At 49.9% G+C, this 15,049-nt stretch overlaps 1 protein-coding gene across 1 annotated transcript; it reads left to right on the top strand.

Annotated features, from left to right (window-relative positions):
* Positions 1 to 746: 746 nt before the first annotated feature.
* EIF3K (eukaryotic translation initiation factor 3 subunit K) lies at positions 747 to 12,220 on the top strand. Its single transcript, XM_070398254.1, has 8 exons — positions 747 to 887; positions 1,680 to 1,778; positions 2,969 to 3,089; positions 6,014 to 6,088; positions 8,817 to 8,883; positions 9,005 to 9,082; positions 10,463 to 10,588; positions 12,155 to 12,220. Exons 1-8 carry the CDS (start codon positions 829 to 831, stop codon positions 12,184 to 12,186), a joined length of 657 nt encoding a protein of 218 aa, XP_070254355.1. The 5' UTR covers positions 747 to 828; the 3' UTR covers positions 12,187 to 12,220.
* The last annotated feature ends 2,829 nt before the right edge of the window (positions 12,221 to 15,049 follow it).

The raw sequence follows: 15,049 nt of genomic DNA, 5'->3' as shown, positions 1-15,049 counted from the left end.
GGATACGCATGTGCACATATGTGGTGTACCTAGAGCCCAGAGCACATACCTCCACATATATAACACATGGCTGTACATTCATGCCTGCAGTGTTTAGAATCTGTATCCACATAACCTATGATGACACACATGGAGAGCTCCCTTTCACCCAACATACTGTAGTCTGTGAACTGGGTGCCAATCTGCGGGATTCAGGGGTCCCTCACCCCTGTCCCTCCTGGGCAGACCATCCCAACAGCTTTGCGGGCCCCTCCCCCTAGAATTAGGGTGGAGCAAGGGGACCAGTTTCAGGCTTTTGAAACTATGGAGCTCAGGATCCGGCTGGGGGCCCAAGGCCTGGGGGAAAGAGGCCGTCGGAGCTAGGATCACGGCTCAAATGGAAGGCTACTACGTGCATTCCAACAGTTTTGTAAGTTCAATACGGCGAGCAACGCGACCTGCGCGCATCCCGTCGGGGTCCGCCTCCTTCCTAGCGAGCTCGCGCGCACGGCCTGAGGACCAAAGCGCGACGCCCACGAACAGCTTAGCCCCGCCCCTCGCCCCGAGACGGCGCCAGCGCGTAGGCTACGCTAAGCTTTTAGTCTCGCTGATGGTCCGGTTCGGGTGGAGAAGGTGCGCACGCGCTGACGGCGCCCGCTGGGAAGAAGTCACGTGGCAGCCGGAAAGCGCGGCAGCCACCGCGAGAACCTTCCCCCTTCAGCGCCTCAGGGCTGGAGCGAAAACAGCGACGTAGGTTCCGCTTCCGCCACCTCTTCCTCTTCCGGTCGTCTAGGACGCCGCACGGCCGGTACTGCGGCTCCATCCCCCGAGAGGGAAGCGACCGCAGGCATGGCCATGTTTGAACAGATGAGAGCGAACGTGGGCAAGTTGCTCAAGGGCATCGACAGGTCTGAGCCTGGTCGGAGGGAGAGCTTCTGGTCGAGCGGGTGGAGGAGAGCCTTTCCGCAGACCGCGAGGGCTGGCCAGGGTCCCGGGCTTGCGCGGGGTGGTTTCCAGCTTCTGGAGGAGCTGTTTAAGGGGAACAGCGTTGCAAGCGCCCCGAGGCGGGAGATTGCCTCGCCTTGTCTCCCCTCCTTAATTGTCTTAAGGCCTCTCTCTCAGCCCCTCAGTCTTCCTCTCACTGTGACAGTGCCTCTTCATCTCTACCTTCTTTTCTCATATCATTCATTCAACACATGCTCCCTGTCAGCGCCGGGCAACGTTGGGGACCAGAAGTGACCAAGACAGCCGCTGGCCATGCTTTCATGGAGTTCCCAGTTCAGAGTCGTGACAAAACCGTCAATAGATAGTGATAGCTGAGAGCAGTCAGAGCTGCGATGGGGGAAGCACAAGCAGATTGGTCAGAACTGCAATGGGAGAAGCTCGAGCCAAGAGGATGGGGCTGGAACAGGGATGAGGCCTGGGGAGGGGAGGAAGGGATGTGTGTGTCAAAGATGTCCGGGAGCCCAGGTATACAGGTTGCAATGACTGTCTGTCTGAGAGGTTGGGGAAGCATCCCAGGCATTAGACCCCTGGCTCCGATGGGATTTAGCTTAGGCTCAGGTCTGAGATATGGGTAAGATAAGAGAAGAAAAGGAGGAAGGAGGAGCAGGTTACTGTGCCCACCCCCCATCCTCAAAAAAAGTAACTGGCCTCAGCTCCTGTCTCCTCTCTGCTCATCCATCTTGCTTCTTCTCTAGATACAATCCTGAGAATTTGGCCACCCTGGAGCGCTATGTGGAGACACAGGCCAAGGAGAATGCCTATGATCTGGAAGCCAACCTGGCTGTCCTGAAGCTGTGAGTGTCTGCCTCCAACCCCAACCCATGCCAGTGGCCAGCAGGGTACCACTCCCAACACTGGGTGGTACAGGAGTAGCCTACAGCATGAAGCATCTTTGGTGTGCAAAACTAGGAATCCAAGGAAGAGCAGGAGGATGGATGTTTTTAAAAATTAATTACAAAACACACATACAGGCTAGTACATAAAACAAATACAGTTGGCTCTCCATATCCACAGGATCCACATCAGTGGAAAGGTTGAAAACGTTCCCCTAAAAATGTGATGTTGCTGATGTGTTGTGTAGTTAGACCTACAATGGTTATATTGGTATTAAACATGTACAAACTTTTTTCTTGTTATTCCCTAAACAATACAGTATAACAACTATTTACATGGTATATAATTGTATTAGGTTTTGTCAGTAATCAAGGGATGGTTTAAAATGTATGAGAGGAGCTCTAGCCAGTTGGCTCAGCGGATCTTCTGCATCTGACTGCTTCCACTGAGCACTGGATTAATGCGGTCCATCCATTTTCTGTGTGGCTGCAGTTTTTATCCGTTTTCCTGTTAACGGACGTTTGGGTTTCTCCCCCTCAGTGCTTTATTGGCACACAGCTGTGTAACTTTTACGATTCCATAGCTTCCGTTTTAACATCTGTAAAATAGATGTATTTACAGGGTTGTTTAGGTTGTTATTGGTGATGATCACTACTTAGGGAGTATTCACCATGTAGTAGTTTGCTGTGGTATAAGCTTTGTATGTATTAACTCACTTAGATGCTGTGTTGTCCTTGTGAGGTAGATGTGGTTGTAATTGCCCCCTTTTGCAAGGGAGGAAACTGATGCACAAAATTTAAAATAAGTCCATGGTCACTCAGCAGGGAAGTTTAAACCCAGGCATTCTGGCTCCAGAGCCCTAAACCACTATTTCAAACTTCTCTATGTACTCATTTATTTATGAATCACTTAACAATTAATAGCATCTGTCTTACTGGCTGGTTGTGAAAATTACTGTCCTTGTCGACAGAGCAGGCAAGTAGGGTCAGGGAGGTCACATAGTCAGAGAATCTGTGGTTGGGACTGGAACCCAGGCATGTATAGTTCCCAGGCCCTGGGCCAAAACAGTGTGTACACTGCCTCACACCTGGTGAGGCTTCTGGGACCTGGAGATGTCACCTGTTGCTGTGTCTTTTGTTTCCCTTCTCAGGTACCAGTTCAACCCAGCCTTCTTTCAGACCACGGTCACTGCTCAGATCCTGCTAAAGGCCCTTACCAACCTGCCCCACACTGACTTCACCCTTTGCAAGTGCATGATTGACCAGGCCCATGTATCCTTCCAGTTCTCAGGCCCAGGTGTGTGTGGGAGGAGGCAGGGGCAAGAGAGATCATTTCACTGGGAAGTGGTCTGTGAGTTTAGTCACACTTGAGTGCCTACTCTGGGCTTGGCCCATTGCTGGGTAGGGCTGGGGCCCTGTGGTGGTTAAGACAGGCCTGTCCCCTGTTAGCGACAGCCTCTAATAGTCAGGGCTCAGGGTTAGAGGGGCCAGAGGAGGCACCTGACCTTGCCTGGATGTTAGAGCTTCCTGGAGGAGAGACCATCTGAAAGATGAGGAGTTAGGTGAAGTGGTAGGGAAGGTGTTCCAGGCAGAGGGAACAGTAGGGAGGAAAAGTTCAGCATAGCCATGCCACAGCTTTCAAAGTGGAATTTGGAAGGGCACCAGGGAGCTGTAGAGTGATGGGGGTAGATTTATGCTTTAGAAAGATTCTCATGAGGATTCTAGTTGAGTAAAGACCACCTGGCCAGAGGCAGGAGGAGCTGGGCGCTGGGCAACAGGCAGAAGCCATGAAGAGCTGGATTGTTGGCTAAACTTCATTTTATGTTTCCTCATTGCCTACCTAGCACAGTGCTGGCCTTCAGTGAAAAGCTGTTGAGTGAAAAAATCAGTGAATTGGATTGCCCCCACTTCCCTTTGCTTTTTTGTAGCTGATCTAACACTTAGCTAAGAAAGCCTCTAACTTTCCTTTAATTACTTGAGAGATTTGGCAGAGTCTCCCAACCATGCTGAGCCCTATGCTCATAGTGATGACCATCCTGGGGTTGTCACAACTACTTGCCTATTACTGGCTAAGCTGAGAAATGGCTGCTTACTCATTGAACCTGTTCTGCCAGGTGTGTCCATGGAGGTGCCTCCCTTCTGAGAGATTGTCCACCTTCTCAAGGGTTCTGTTCTGGTGGTTTTAAAAAAAATAGGCATACAGTACATTGTTAAAAGTACATAAAAAAATTTTATGGGGGAAATGGCTTTTCTCCCCTCCTAGGAGGCAACAGTTGTTTGCTGTTCTTGGGGACCTTTCCACAGATGTCCTGTAGCTACATAAGTACAGCTGTGTATGTTTATATACACACTAGAGGCCTGGTGCACGAAAATCATGCACTTGGGAGGGGTAGGGGGGGTGGTCCCTCAGCCAGGCCTGCACCCTCTCACAGTCAGGGAGCAGTCGCACATCATTAGTACTGCTGAGGAGGCTCCTGCCACCACCAATGCACTTGCCAGCCAAGTGCCCAACTTCTGGCTGAGCAGTGCCCCTGTGCACCTCCCCCCCCCCCCCGCCCCTATGGAGCACACCAACCAGCAGGGGGCAGCTCCTGCATTGAGTGTCTGCTCCCCTGGTGGTTAGTGTGTGTCATAGCAACCTGTCGTTCTGCTGTTTGGTCAGTTTGCATATTAGCCTTTTATTATATAGGATTAGAGGCCCGGTGCACAAAAATTTGTGCACTCGGGGGGGAAGGGGGGGCCTCTCAGCCCGGCCTGTGCCCTCTCGCAGTCTGGGACCCCTCGGGAGATAACGACCTGCTGGCTTAGGCCTGCTCCCGGGTGGCAGAGGGCAGGCCCAATCCCTAGGTGCAGCCCCTGGTTGGGCTCAGAGCAGGGCTGATTGGGGAGTTGAGGCACCGCCCCCTGTCATGCACAGAGCAGGGCGGATTGGGAGGTTGTGATGCCACCCTCAGTCACGCTCAGGGTAGGGCTGATTGGGGGGTTGGGGCACCGCCCCCTGTCACACTCAAGGCAGGGTCAATGGGGAGGTTGCGGCACCACCCCGTGATGCACAGAGCAGGGCCGATCAGGGGGTTGGGATGCCACACCCTATCACACTCAGGGCAGGGCCGGTGGAGAGGTTATGGCTCTACCCCGTCACAGACAGAGCAGGGCCCGTGGGGGGGGGGGGGGGGGGGTTGTGGCCCCGCCCCCTGTCACACACAGAGCTGCAGGGCGATCAGGGGGTTTGGGCGCTGCACCCTGTCATGCTGATCTGGTGCCAGGTGACCTCTCGGCTCCGCTGATCCCGGTGCTGGGAGGCATATTACCATTTTACTATATAGGATAGAGGCCTGGGGGCCGGCTGGTTTGCCCTGAAGGGTGTCCTGGATCAGGGTGGGGGTCCCCACTGGGGTGCCTGGCCAGCCTGGATGAGGGGATGATGGCTGTTTGCAGCTGGTCACACACCCTTCAGGGTGGGGGTCCCCACTGGGGTGCCTGGCCAGTCTGGGTGAGGGGTTGAGGGCTGCTTTCAGGCTGGCGGTTTTGACTGAAGCTCCCAACCACTCCTTTTTTTCTTTTTTTTTTTTTCTTCTGGGCCAGCTTTAGCTCTGGCTCTAGCTCTGAGGCTTCCACTGCTGGTTTGTTTGCGTTCTATAATCGAAACAATGTATAACTTCAGCTCTGAGATCCCAGCCGGCTATATTTGTTACAAAGTTTCAAACTGCCAGCTCAGAGGCCTGCAAGGCAGGCGGGGAACGTTGGAGTCCGCAGTCACGGGAGCAAGCAAGCCTCATGTTAGCTTCCAGCTGCCTGGCTGCTGGCCGCCATCTTGGCTGACAGTTAATTTGCATAAGGATATGCTGATTAGCCAATGGGAAGGGTAGCGGTTGTATGCTAATTACCATTTTTCTCTTTTATTAGTGTAGATAGCATATGTCCTCCGCCCAAATGGTAGGCTGTTATGCACATTGTTCTGCATCTTTTTTCATATCAGTGTGTCTTGTCATGTTCTATGGGAGTTGGCTCAGGCTCTGTGGACAGTCAGTCATTGATGTCATTGTCCCCATCATTGGATGATTTGGTTGTTTTTCACCTTTTGCCATTACAACCCATGCTGCAGTGACCAGAAGGAGGTGGGTAGGGAGGGCTGGCTTAGGACTCCACAGCATCCTCAGGCTCTAGGACCATTTTCCTTTAACGTTTTCCTCCAGCAAGAAGAACGGCCCATCCGACAGATTTTGTACCTTGGAGATCTGCTAGAGACCTGCCACTTCCAGGCCTTCTGGGTAACTTCCCTTGGACCCAAGGGCAGGATGGGTGATTGGGCCACACAGAGCGGACTGATAAAAGTAATGAGTATGCCCATTAATTGGCTTCCTGTGTTCAGGGCTTTGCAAGCAGGATCTCATAAAATCGTGATCCTCACACAGAGCCAGGACTCCCACAGGGCTCAGGCATCCTTCCAGTAAAAGTCCTCCATCACCTGAACTTCTCCCTCTCTTGCTCTAACTGGAACCTGATCCTCCACTTCTCCAGCTTCCCAAGTGGGACCCACTGCCCTAGAAATGTCTTCAGCAGTAATTGCTCCTTCCTCTGGCCATGAATGTTAAACATTTCCACTCTCTGACCACTTCCTTCTAACTTTCCATTCCCCCCGCTCTGAGGTCTCCAACTGACATTCTTGGGCTGACCAGCACTCCAGTCCTTTGTTCTGTTTCCTCTTAGCAAAAGTCGTGCATCCCTCCTCCCCGGGATTCCCCCTCCCCCCCTCCCACCACCTATATCTGAGATGATGAACTGGCTGGAGAAAAAGCCATCTGGAGTACGTGACAACCCAGATCCACAGTCCACCCTTCTTGGCCTAGGCTCTTGCTTCCCTCCCCAGTTTATTCCCTCCCCCCTCACCTAGACAGCTCTTTGGACCTTCCCTCCCACCAGAACTCGAACATGTCCCTGGCCCTGACATCATGGCAGCTGACCGAGCACTCTGCAGTTTTAGAGGGTGGGGTGTCCCTCCTATGTCAGGCCACCTGGTGCACTGTCCCCTTTCCCTTGCACCCACTCAGTTCTCCCTACTGTCTTGTAACATCAAACATGACCTTCCTGGGTTGTTTGTGTCACCATAGAACATGCCTACTCTGGAGTTCTAGCATAACAAAGAGCTCTTACCCCCACCTTGGTGGCTCAGTAGTTGAGCATTGACCTATGAACCAGGAGGTCACTGGTTCAAGTCCCAGTCAGGGCATATGCCCGGATTGTGGGCTTGATCCCCAGTAGAGGGCATGCAGGAGGCAGCCGGTCAATGATTCTCATTGTTGATGTTTCTATTGCTCCCTTTCTCTGAAATCAATAAAAAATATTTATTTTTTTTAAAGAGAGATGTCCCTGACCACATTCACTCTGCCTCCTATCCCCTTTCCCTGTGCCCCTTTACAACCCTACTCTTGTCTAGGGGACTGGCTGCCCAGTTTGCCCACGTGTTTCAAGGTTTTAAAATTGCAAATGTCACATCTCAAAACTCCTCAGTTTCAGGCAGGTGGGGACTGTTGGTCACCCTGCTCCTGGGACAGATTGCCTGTGGTCAGTTTCCCCTGCTCACTTGAACCCACTCCAGGCTTTTGTGACCAACCCTCTGACCCTGCTCCCCAATGCAAACACACTCCATGAAACTTGTTGAGGTCAACAGTTGCTAGATTGAGTAGGCAGTTCTCAGTCCCCCATCTTTTTTTTTTTTTTTTAATATATTTTATTGATTTTTTACAGAGAGGAAGGGAGAGAGATAGAGAGTTAGAAACATCGATGAGAGAGAAACATCGACCAGCTGCCTCCTGCACATCTCCCACTGGAGATGTGCCCGAAACCCAGGTACATGCCCTTGACCGGAATCGAACCTGGGACCTTTCAGTCTGCAGGCCGACGCTCTATCCACTGAGCCAAACCGGTTTCGGCCTCAGTCCCCCATCTTACCTGTCCTGTCAAATCCTTTAATCACTTGGCTTCCAAGACAACTGCTCTCTTGACTTTTCTCATATTTCGTTGGCTACTCATTGTCCTTGCGGCTTCCACATTTCCCTCACTAATGTTTGGAAGGCGCCTTTGCTGAGAAGATGACATATGAGTAGAAACCATGGGGGAGGAGAGTTCCAAACGCAAGGTCAGTGCAGCCCTGGCCAGGTAGCTCAGTTTGTTAGAGCTTCCTGGCCAAGGTTGCGGGTTCAATCCCCAGTCAGGGCACATACAAAAATCAACCAAGAATGCATAAATAAGAGAACAACAAATTGATTTTTCTCGTTCCCTCTCCCGCTCTCTAAAAATTAAAAAAAATTTTTTTAAAAGAACCAGCACGAAGGCCCTGAGTTGGGTGAGTGCCTGGTGTGACAGGAGCAGTGAGGAGGCCCTTGCGGCTGGAGTGAGGGGGTAAGGAGGAGGAGGTGAGGGCATAGATCCTGTGGGGCCTTGTGGCCCATTGTAGGACATGGTAGGCTTTTTCTCTGAGTGAGATAGGAGCAAAGTGAGTGCATCAGCTTATCTCAGGTTCCGCCTGTCAGATTTAAACCCTAGGTTTAATTTTGGGCAAATCACTTAACTGTTCTGAGCCTTGGTTTCTTTGTCTCTAAAATGGGCATAAAAATAGTAACTGTTACATCATAGGGTTGCACACAGAAGAATGGCTGGCATGTGGGGGTCAATTGTTAATTTTTTTTTTTTAAATATATTTTATTGATTTTTTACAGAGAGGAAGGGAGAGAGATAGAGAGTTAGAAACATCGATCATGAGAGAAACATCGATCATGAGAGAGAAACATCGATCAGCCGCCTCCTGCACATCTCCTACTGGGGATGTGCCCGCAACCCAGGTACATGCCCTTGACCAGAATCGAACCTGGGACCCTTCAGTCCGCAGGCCGACGCTCTATCCACTGAGCCAAACCGGTTTCGGCATGTTAATATTTTTTAATATTGGCATTCTTGATATTAATATTGAAATTGTCAACATTGTTATTTCTCTCACAGCAAGCCCTGGATGAAAACATGGACCTTTTGGAAGGTATAACTGGTTTTGAAGATTCTGTCCGAAAATGTAAGTCCCTTTTTGAGACTGAGCTCCCAGGCAGGAGAGAGGGGGAGGCAGGTAGGGAGTGTCAGCAGGGTCCTGGGAGTGGGGCGTGGCTCTTTACCATCTTTGTCCCTGACCTCCACAGTTATCTGCCATGTCGTGGGTATCACTTATCAGCACATCGATCGCTGGCTGCTGGCCGAGATGCTCGGGGACCTGACTGGTAAGATGCTCTCTGGGTCCCTAGTGCCAGTCTAGGAGGTTCAGGGTAGTCTGGGGTAGTGGGCCTCAGCCAGCACCTCTGATGGATCCATCCCTTCCTCACCCAATGGTTATTGAAGGCCCAGCCCAGGAAGGAAGAAAGGAATTGGTATGAGACATTCCCTTCCTTGGGGAAGATATAGACATTCATTCATTTATTCTGTATTAATTACAGAATGGCTGCTCTGTGCCAGACACTATTCTGTCCAGTGGTAATTCATGCAAGGCAGCTTGTAGAGTAGGGTGGGGGCAGCATTTGAGCAAATGTGAGGACCCTCAGGCAGTGGGCCCTGTCATGTTCCCTCTGTGGCTGGAGCAGAGTGACTGTAGGTATGAGTGGGTATTTTGGGAGTTGATAGCAGAGAAGTGGTGGTGGGAGGGAGATCTCTAGATACAACAGGGCCTTCTAAAGACTTTGACCTTTATCTTGAGTGAGATGGAGCCACAGAGGGTTCTGAGCAGGGAGGGACATGATCAGATTTATGTTCTTAAAAGATCCTTCTAAAAAGGGGAAAAAAAAGTGTGTGTGTGTTTGCGTGTTTGCCCATTTTTGCATAAAGAAACACAGGAAGGAAAATAAAAGATAAGGAAAATGGGGCAAAGGTGAGGGGTTTGAGAACAGGGAGGAGAGAGGGGTGGGTTTGGGGTGAGATTTCTCTGAGTACCTTAGACAGTTTGGCCTTTTGATCAAGGTAGTTTTTTGTGTGGGGTTTTGTTGTTTTTAATGGGAGCTATCTTTGATTTGATTGCACACTTTGTGTCAGGCGCTATACTGTTTTATATCAGATAGGTGTTTGACATACTTAAAAGTGAAATTAAGTCAAAAGGAGATGAAACAACCCTTAAAATTGAAAATAAAAAGCAGATGAATCTGGACCACATTGATAATGGTTACACAGAAAAGAATTATCAGTACACCCTCTTGCCCTATATCCTTAGTGGCATGTTTTCCAAGGGTAAAAAAGAACTGCAAAGAAATTCTCAAACCTGATAACCACAGGCTTATTGTTAGTGGTAATGATGACATCGTGATTTTGAAACCATTTCATGTAGGTCGTGGGGAAAAGCAGTTACATAAATACACTGTGGATATTAGAAACTAAGATTTGCACAGGAGAGAAAAGAGATAAATAGAAAATAAGACAAAAATCTGTGAGATGTGTAAGGATGCGAAAGGTAAAATGGAGAATGAACTATAGAAGTGCAGAGGTGCTGCTGCTGTCCAGGTAGAAAATGCTTTTGGCTTCTGAAGCAGTTGGGCAAGGAGGGTGCCTGGGCTTCTGGTTCCCAGGACCCCTGGTACTGCGGGATTGGGTGACCAAAACCCCTGTGTCACCTGCAGACAGCCAGCTAAAGGTGTGGATGAGCAAGTACGGCTGGAGCGCTGATGAGTCGGGCCAGATCTTCATCTGTAGCCAGGAAGAGAGCATTAAGCCCAAGAACATTGTGGAGAAGATCGACTTTGACAGTGAGTGGTATCCTGAGGCTTCAGGGTGTGGGGCTCAGCAGGTGCCCTTCCACAGAGACCCGGGCTAGGAAATTGGCATCTGCCAGACTCCACTGACCTCTGCTGTCACAGGGCTGCTGCCCAGGCAGGAATAGCAGGGGGTACTGGGTGTCCTTCCCTAGAACTTTCAGGCCCTGTGTCCTGCCCCACAGCACCCAATAAGACTTCCAAGGTCCTGGAGTGGCCTTGAGAGTTGTCGCCACACACTTACGGGTTCCCGGGGCTCTTTCCCATTATATCTTCTTTATCCTTGGTGCTCCCGGCGCCTCAGCCCTGGCATCTGCTAAAACGCAGCAGAATGCCAGAAAGTATGGGCTCTGGAGTTAGGTTAGTGAGTGGGAATCTTGGTTCTGCACTTTGTGGCTGTGTAACTTTGGGCAAGTGATTTTACTGCTCTGTGCTTCAGTTTTCTCATCTAAAATATGGGAAAAGAGCATCCATAATTATGACAAACACTGTTTCTTCTTTTAAAAAAACAAGCAGTTCTTGCATTCTTTTTTAAAAAATATTTTATTGATTTTTTACAGAGAGGAAGGGAGAGGGATAGAGAGTTAGAAACATCGATGAGAGAGAAACATCGATCAGCTGCCTCCTGCACAACCCCCACTGGGGATGTGCCCGCAACCAAGGTACATGCCCTTGACCGGAATCGAACCCAGGACCCTTGAGTCCGCAGGCCGACGCTCTATCCACTGAGCCAAACCGGCTAGGGCCAAACACTGTTTCTTTACACTTGAGTCAGTTTGTCCTCACATCATCCTATAAAGTGGGTACCATTAAAGAGACTTATTGGTACAACAAGGCTTCTCAGTGCAAACCAGTTAACTTGGTACCTAATTGAGGAACCAGATTGCGTGGGCACTTGGGTACTGTAGACCCTCACTCTGCGGTACCTGTTCTATGTGAGAACTTACTGGAGCAAATGGTTCAGTGAGGAGATGCAAGTCCAGCACCGGGTGTCTTGCAAATAGTACACGTTACTACGATAAGAGTGAATAACACTTACTAGCAGGCATTGTTCTAATGCAGCGGTTCTCAACCTGTGGGTCGCAACCCCTTTGGCGGTCGAAAGACCTTTTCACAGGGGTCGCTTAAGACCATCCTGCATATCAGATATTTACATTACGATTCATAACAGTAGCAACATTACAGTTATGAAGTAGCAACGAAAATAATTTTATGGTTGGGTCACAACATGAGGAACTGTATTTAAAGGGCCAGAAGGTTGAGAACCACTGTTCTAATGCATCCTTAATCCTACTATCTTGTTAGATAGATGCTTCCTACAGGTGGGGAAACTGATGTACCTGGTACCCAGCAGAGCTAAGACTTAAACATGGGCCTCCTGGCTCTAGAGTCCAGACTTTTAACTACTGCCCCAAAATGCCTTTGTGATGGTGACTAGGGCCCAGAAGGGGGTTGTGATCTGTTGCCTTTAAAGAATTGTGGGTGCTATAGTTGGTGACTGGAACTTTGTCTCCCATTCTTCCCACATTGACCTTTGGTCCCACCTTCTCTTCTCAACAGGTGTGTCCAGCATCATGGCCTCCTCCCAGTAACTTTGCAGGTGCTTAATAAAGATTTATTGCCTTAGCCTTGGTGTCTCCTTACTGGCTTCCTACCTCTGTCCCTCATCCACCAGAGGGAGCCCAGGAGCAGGCCTCTGCTGGCCCTGTGCTGGGGCCCCCCAGTGGCAGGGCTTCATCTTTTTTCTTCCCTTCCACTTCTTTGCCTGCCCCACCCCTGCAACTGACCTTTCACCCCCACCTTTCTGATCCAGGTCCCCAGGAGAGGGCAGGTAACAGTGAGTCAGCAAGGAGAGTGTGAATGGGGCAGGAGCCCAGCCCTGCAGCTGGCTCTAGCCTGGGCTCTTCTGTACTCAGGAAAACCTAGCTGAGGTCCTGGAGGGCAGGCATATCTTTGCCCCTGGGCCTCACAAAAGCATGCACTAGTGGCCCCAGGGCTGTGGCTAGAGGGTAAATGGGGGAGGATTCTGGCTGCTCTACCCTATGTGTATCCTTGGTCTAGTGACTCTGCCCCTCTTCCCCAGTTTTCTGAGAAAGGTGGAGAATGGTGCACCCTTCTCAGAGTTATGAGGATTTCATGAGCTCTTTCCAGTAAAGGTCTCAGACCAGGTCCTAGCTTGTTATTGGCGCTTAAAAAACAGGAGTTGTTGATTTTAGACTTGGGTTTGTCCCGAGGTTGCAAACTACTTCTGAGCATTCTTCTATTTGGAGAGACTTTACAAGTAATTCAGATTTTCAGCCAGGCCATACTCCTCCATCCCCAAATTCCAGCCTATGCTAGTTAGGAGGTCTAGTTCACATCACTCATTCTTTAGTTGGGTTGGTTATCTTTCCCATTTATACATGAAGTATTCCAGGCATTTTGCAGAATAACCTTGGACAAGTATCTTCCCTTCTGTGCTTGTGTGTAAAGGGGGTGAGAACAATAGTGACTCCTTTGGGAGGAAAATGGAGGAAATGAAATGCTGTGATAAATACACAACCTTTAGTGTGGACCTGCTGCTGCCTGGGGGAGCCCTTCATTCTCCCATCACAGTGGACTTGGCCTATGGAGAGAGTGGCAGTGCCCGAGCTGCCAACCTCCCTGATCCACCTTCACTCACACCCATCCTCTGGGCAGGGATGTGAGGAGCCAGGGCTGGGCGGGACACCCTTTGCCCTGGGTTCCAGACTTGAGCAGGAGCCAGGAACTAGGGTGTGTTCAAACCCTGGGCACAAATGGTGATTATGTAGCTCAGGACTCTGGAGCCTGCTGTAAGGGGGGTGGACGGTAGCAGGAGGGAAGACTAATGCTGCTACCCACTCATTTATGGGCACCCCCTCAGGGTGGGCATAACTCCACTCACCCACTTGGTAGGTACCCTGTGTGTGATAAAACCTGTACAACTCGCCAAAACCGGTTTGGCTCGGTGGATAGAGCGTCGGCCTGCGGACTGAAGGGTCCCGGGTTCGATTCCGATCAGGGGCATGTGCCTGGGTTGCGGGCACATCCCCAGTGGGGGATGTGCAGGAGGCAGCTGATCGGTGTTTCTCTCTCATCGATGTTTCTGGCTCTCTGTCTCTCTCCCTTCCTCTCTGTAAAAAATCAATAAAATATATTAAAAAAACAAAAAAACAAAAACCTGTACAACTGGCCATGTCCACTACAAGGAAAAGGAAATAACCCGTGTCCTTTGGAAGCTACGTCTTGTCCTAATTTGCCAACCTGCTTTTGCTCCAGGAGGATCCTCATCCTTTTTGACAGCCTGAGTTCAAACCCCAGCCTAGTGGTCTTTGGGCTTGTTAACTCTGCTTCAATTTTACCACTGCTGAAAGTACCCACTTCCATAGTTGTGTTAACAAAAAAACCATTGAAACCTGTAAAGAATGTTTGAGTTTATTTGAGCCAAACTGTTATCAAATGCTGGGAAGCAGAACCTCAACAAATTGAGATAATGCTCCAGAGAATGGCGGGTTACATTTGTATTTATACATTGCAATCAAAGGAGGGACATAGGTGGGTTACATGAAATTCACTGGTGATAGATTAAGGAGGAGGGATAAAGCGAAGCAGGGAAACCCCTGGGATTAGATAAAAGTAAAATGATGGACACATACTTAGGTGGGTGCAGGATCAATTAACATGATGATGAAGGAATTTGTGGTATCTGTCCTGGGGCCCAGCTCATTTGGTTGTGCCCCAGGGGCTCCAGAAAAAGGGAAGTTACAAGTTACCCAGACATTTCAAGGGTATGTTATCATAGATGCAAAAAGATAGGCTCAGTTAAGGTAAAGGTTGACCTTGTCAGTGAAGATACTGGCCTAGGACGTAACTGCCCACCATAACTGCTTTAGTTAGAGTTTAACTTCAGACCATCCTTTGTAGTTACTTTAGGTCTCTGAGTTTGTAAGACTCCCCTGAGCTTGTCAGGTCAGCATGTGGCCTCTTCCGTCCACAGTTGTGAGTTAACATGTGAAAATTTCAGAGATCTTGGCACACTGTAAGATCACAAACTTGTAGCCTGTCTTGCTCACTTGGGCTCAGGGCTGCTGTTTCAGCTGCTTCCATTGTCACCTCTAGATATCCCAGTATCTTTCTATGTTCCTACGTTGGGAGGACACAGCTGTCTCCTTTGTTTCGCCCAAGTGGCACTAATAATAGGACACGGTGCTTAATCCATTACTGCAGACTCGAGAATTCCAAGTGGTGTAGAAATGGTGAACCCACTGGCATGCCCCTTCATTCAGAGCCCCTTCCAGTCTCCTCCTGCCCCTTGACCCTCAATGGATGATAGCTATTACTGCACTGTCCCTGGATGGTCTCGAAGGTGACTGACACAGGGAGCCCTTAGTTTAAACCTCATTGCCTGGGACCATCAGCTTTGTCTCTCAGCCCTAGTTCAGTGTCCACCAGGAG

This window comes from Myotis yumanensis, unplaced genomic scaffold (genome assembly GCF_028538775.1).
Source record: "Myotis yumanensis isolate MYYU_CA2020_CCGP unplaced genomic scaffold, mMyoYum1.0.hap1 SCAF_18, whole genome shotgun sequence".
Taxonomy (NCBI): Eukaryota; Metazoa; Chordata; class Mammalia; order Chiroptera; family Vespertilionidae; genus Myotis; species Myotis yumanensis.
Note: the sequence above shows the minus strand (reverse complement) of the source record. Positions and strands in the feature narration are given on the sequence as shown.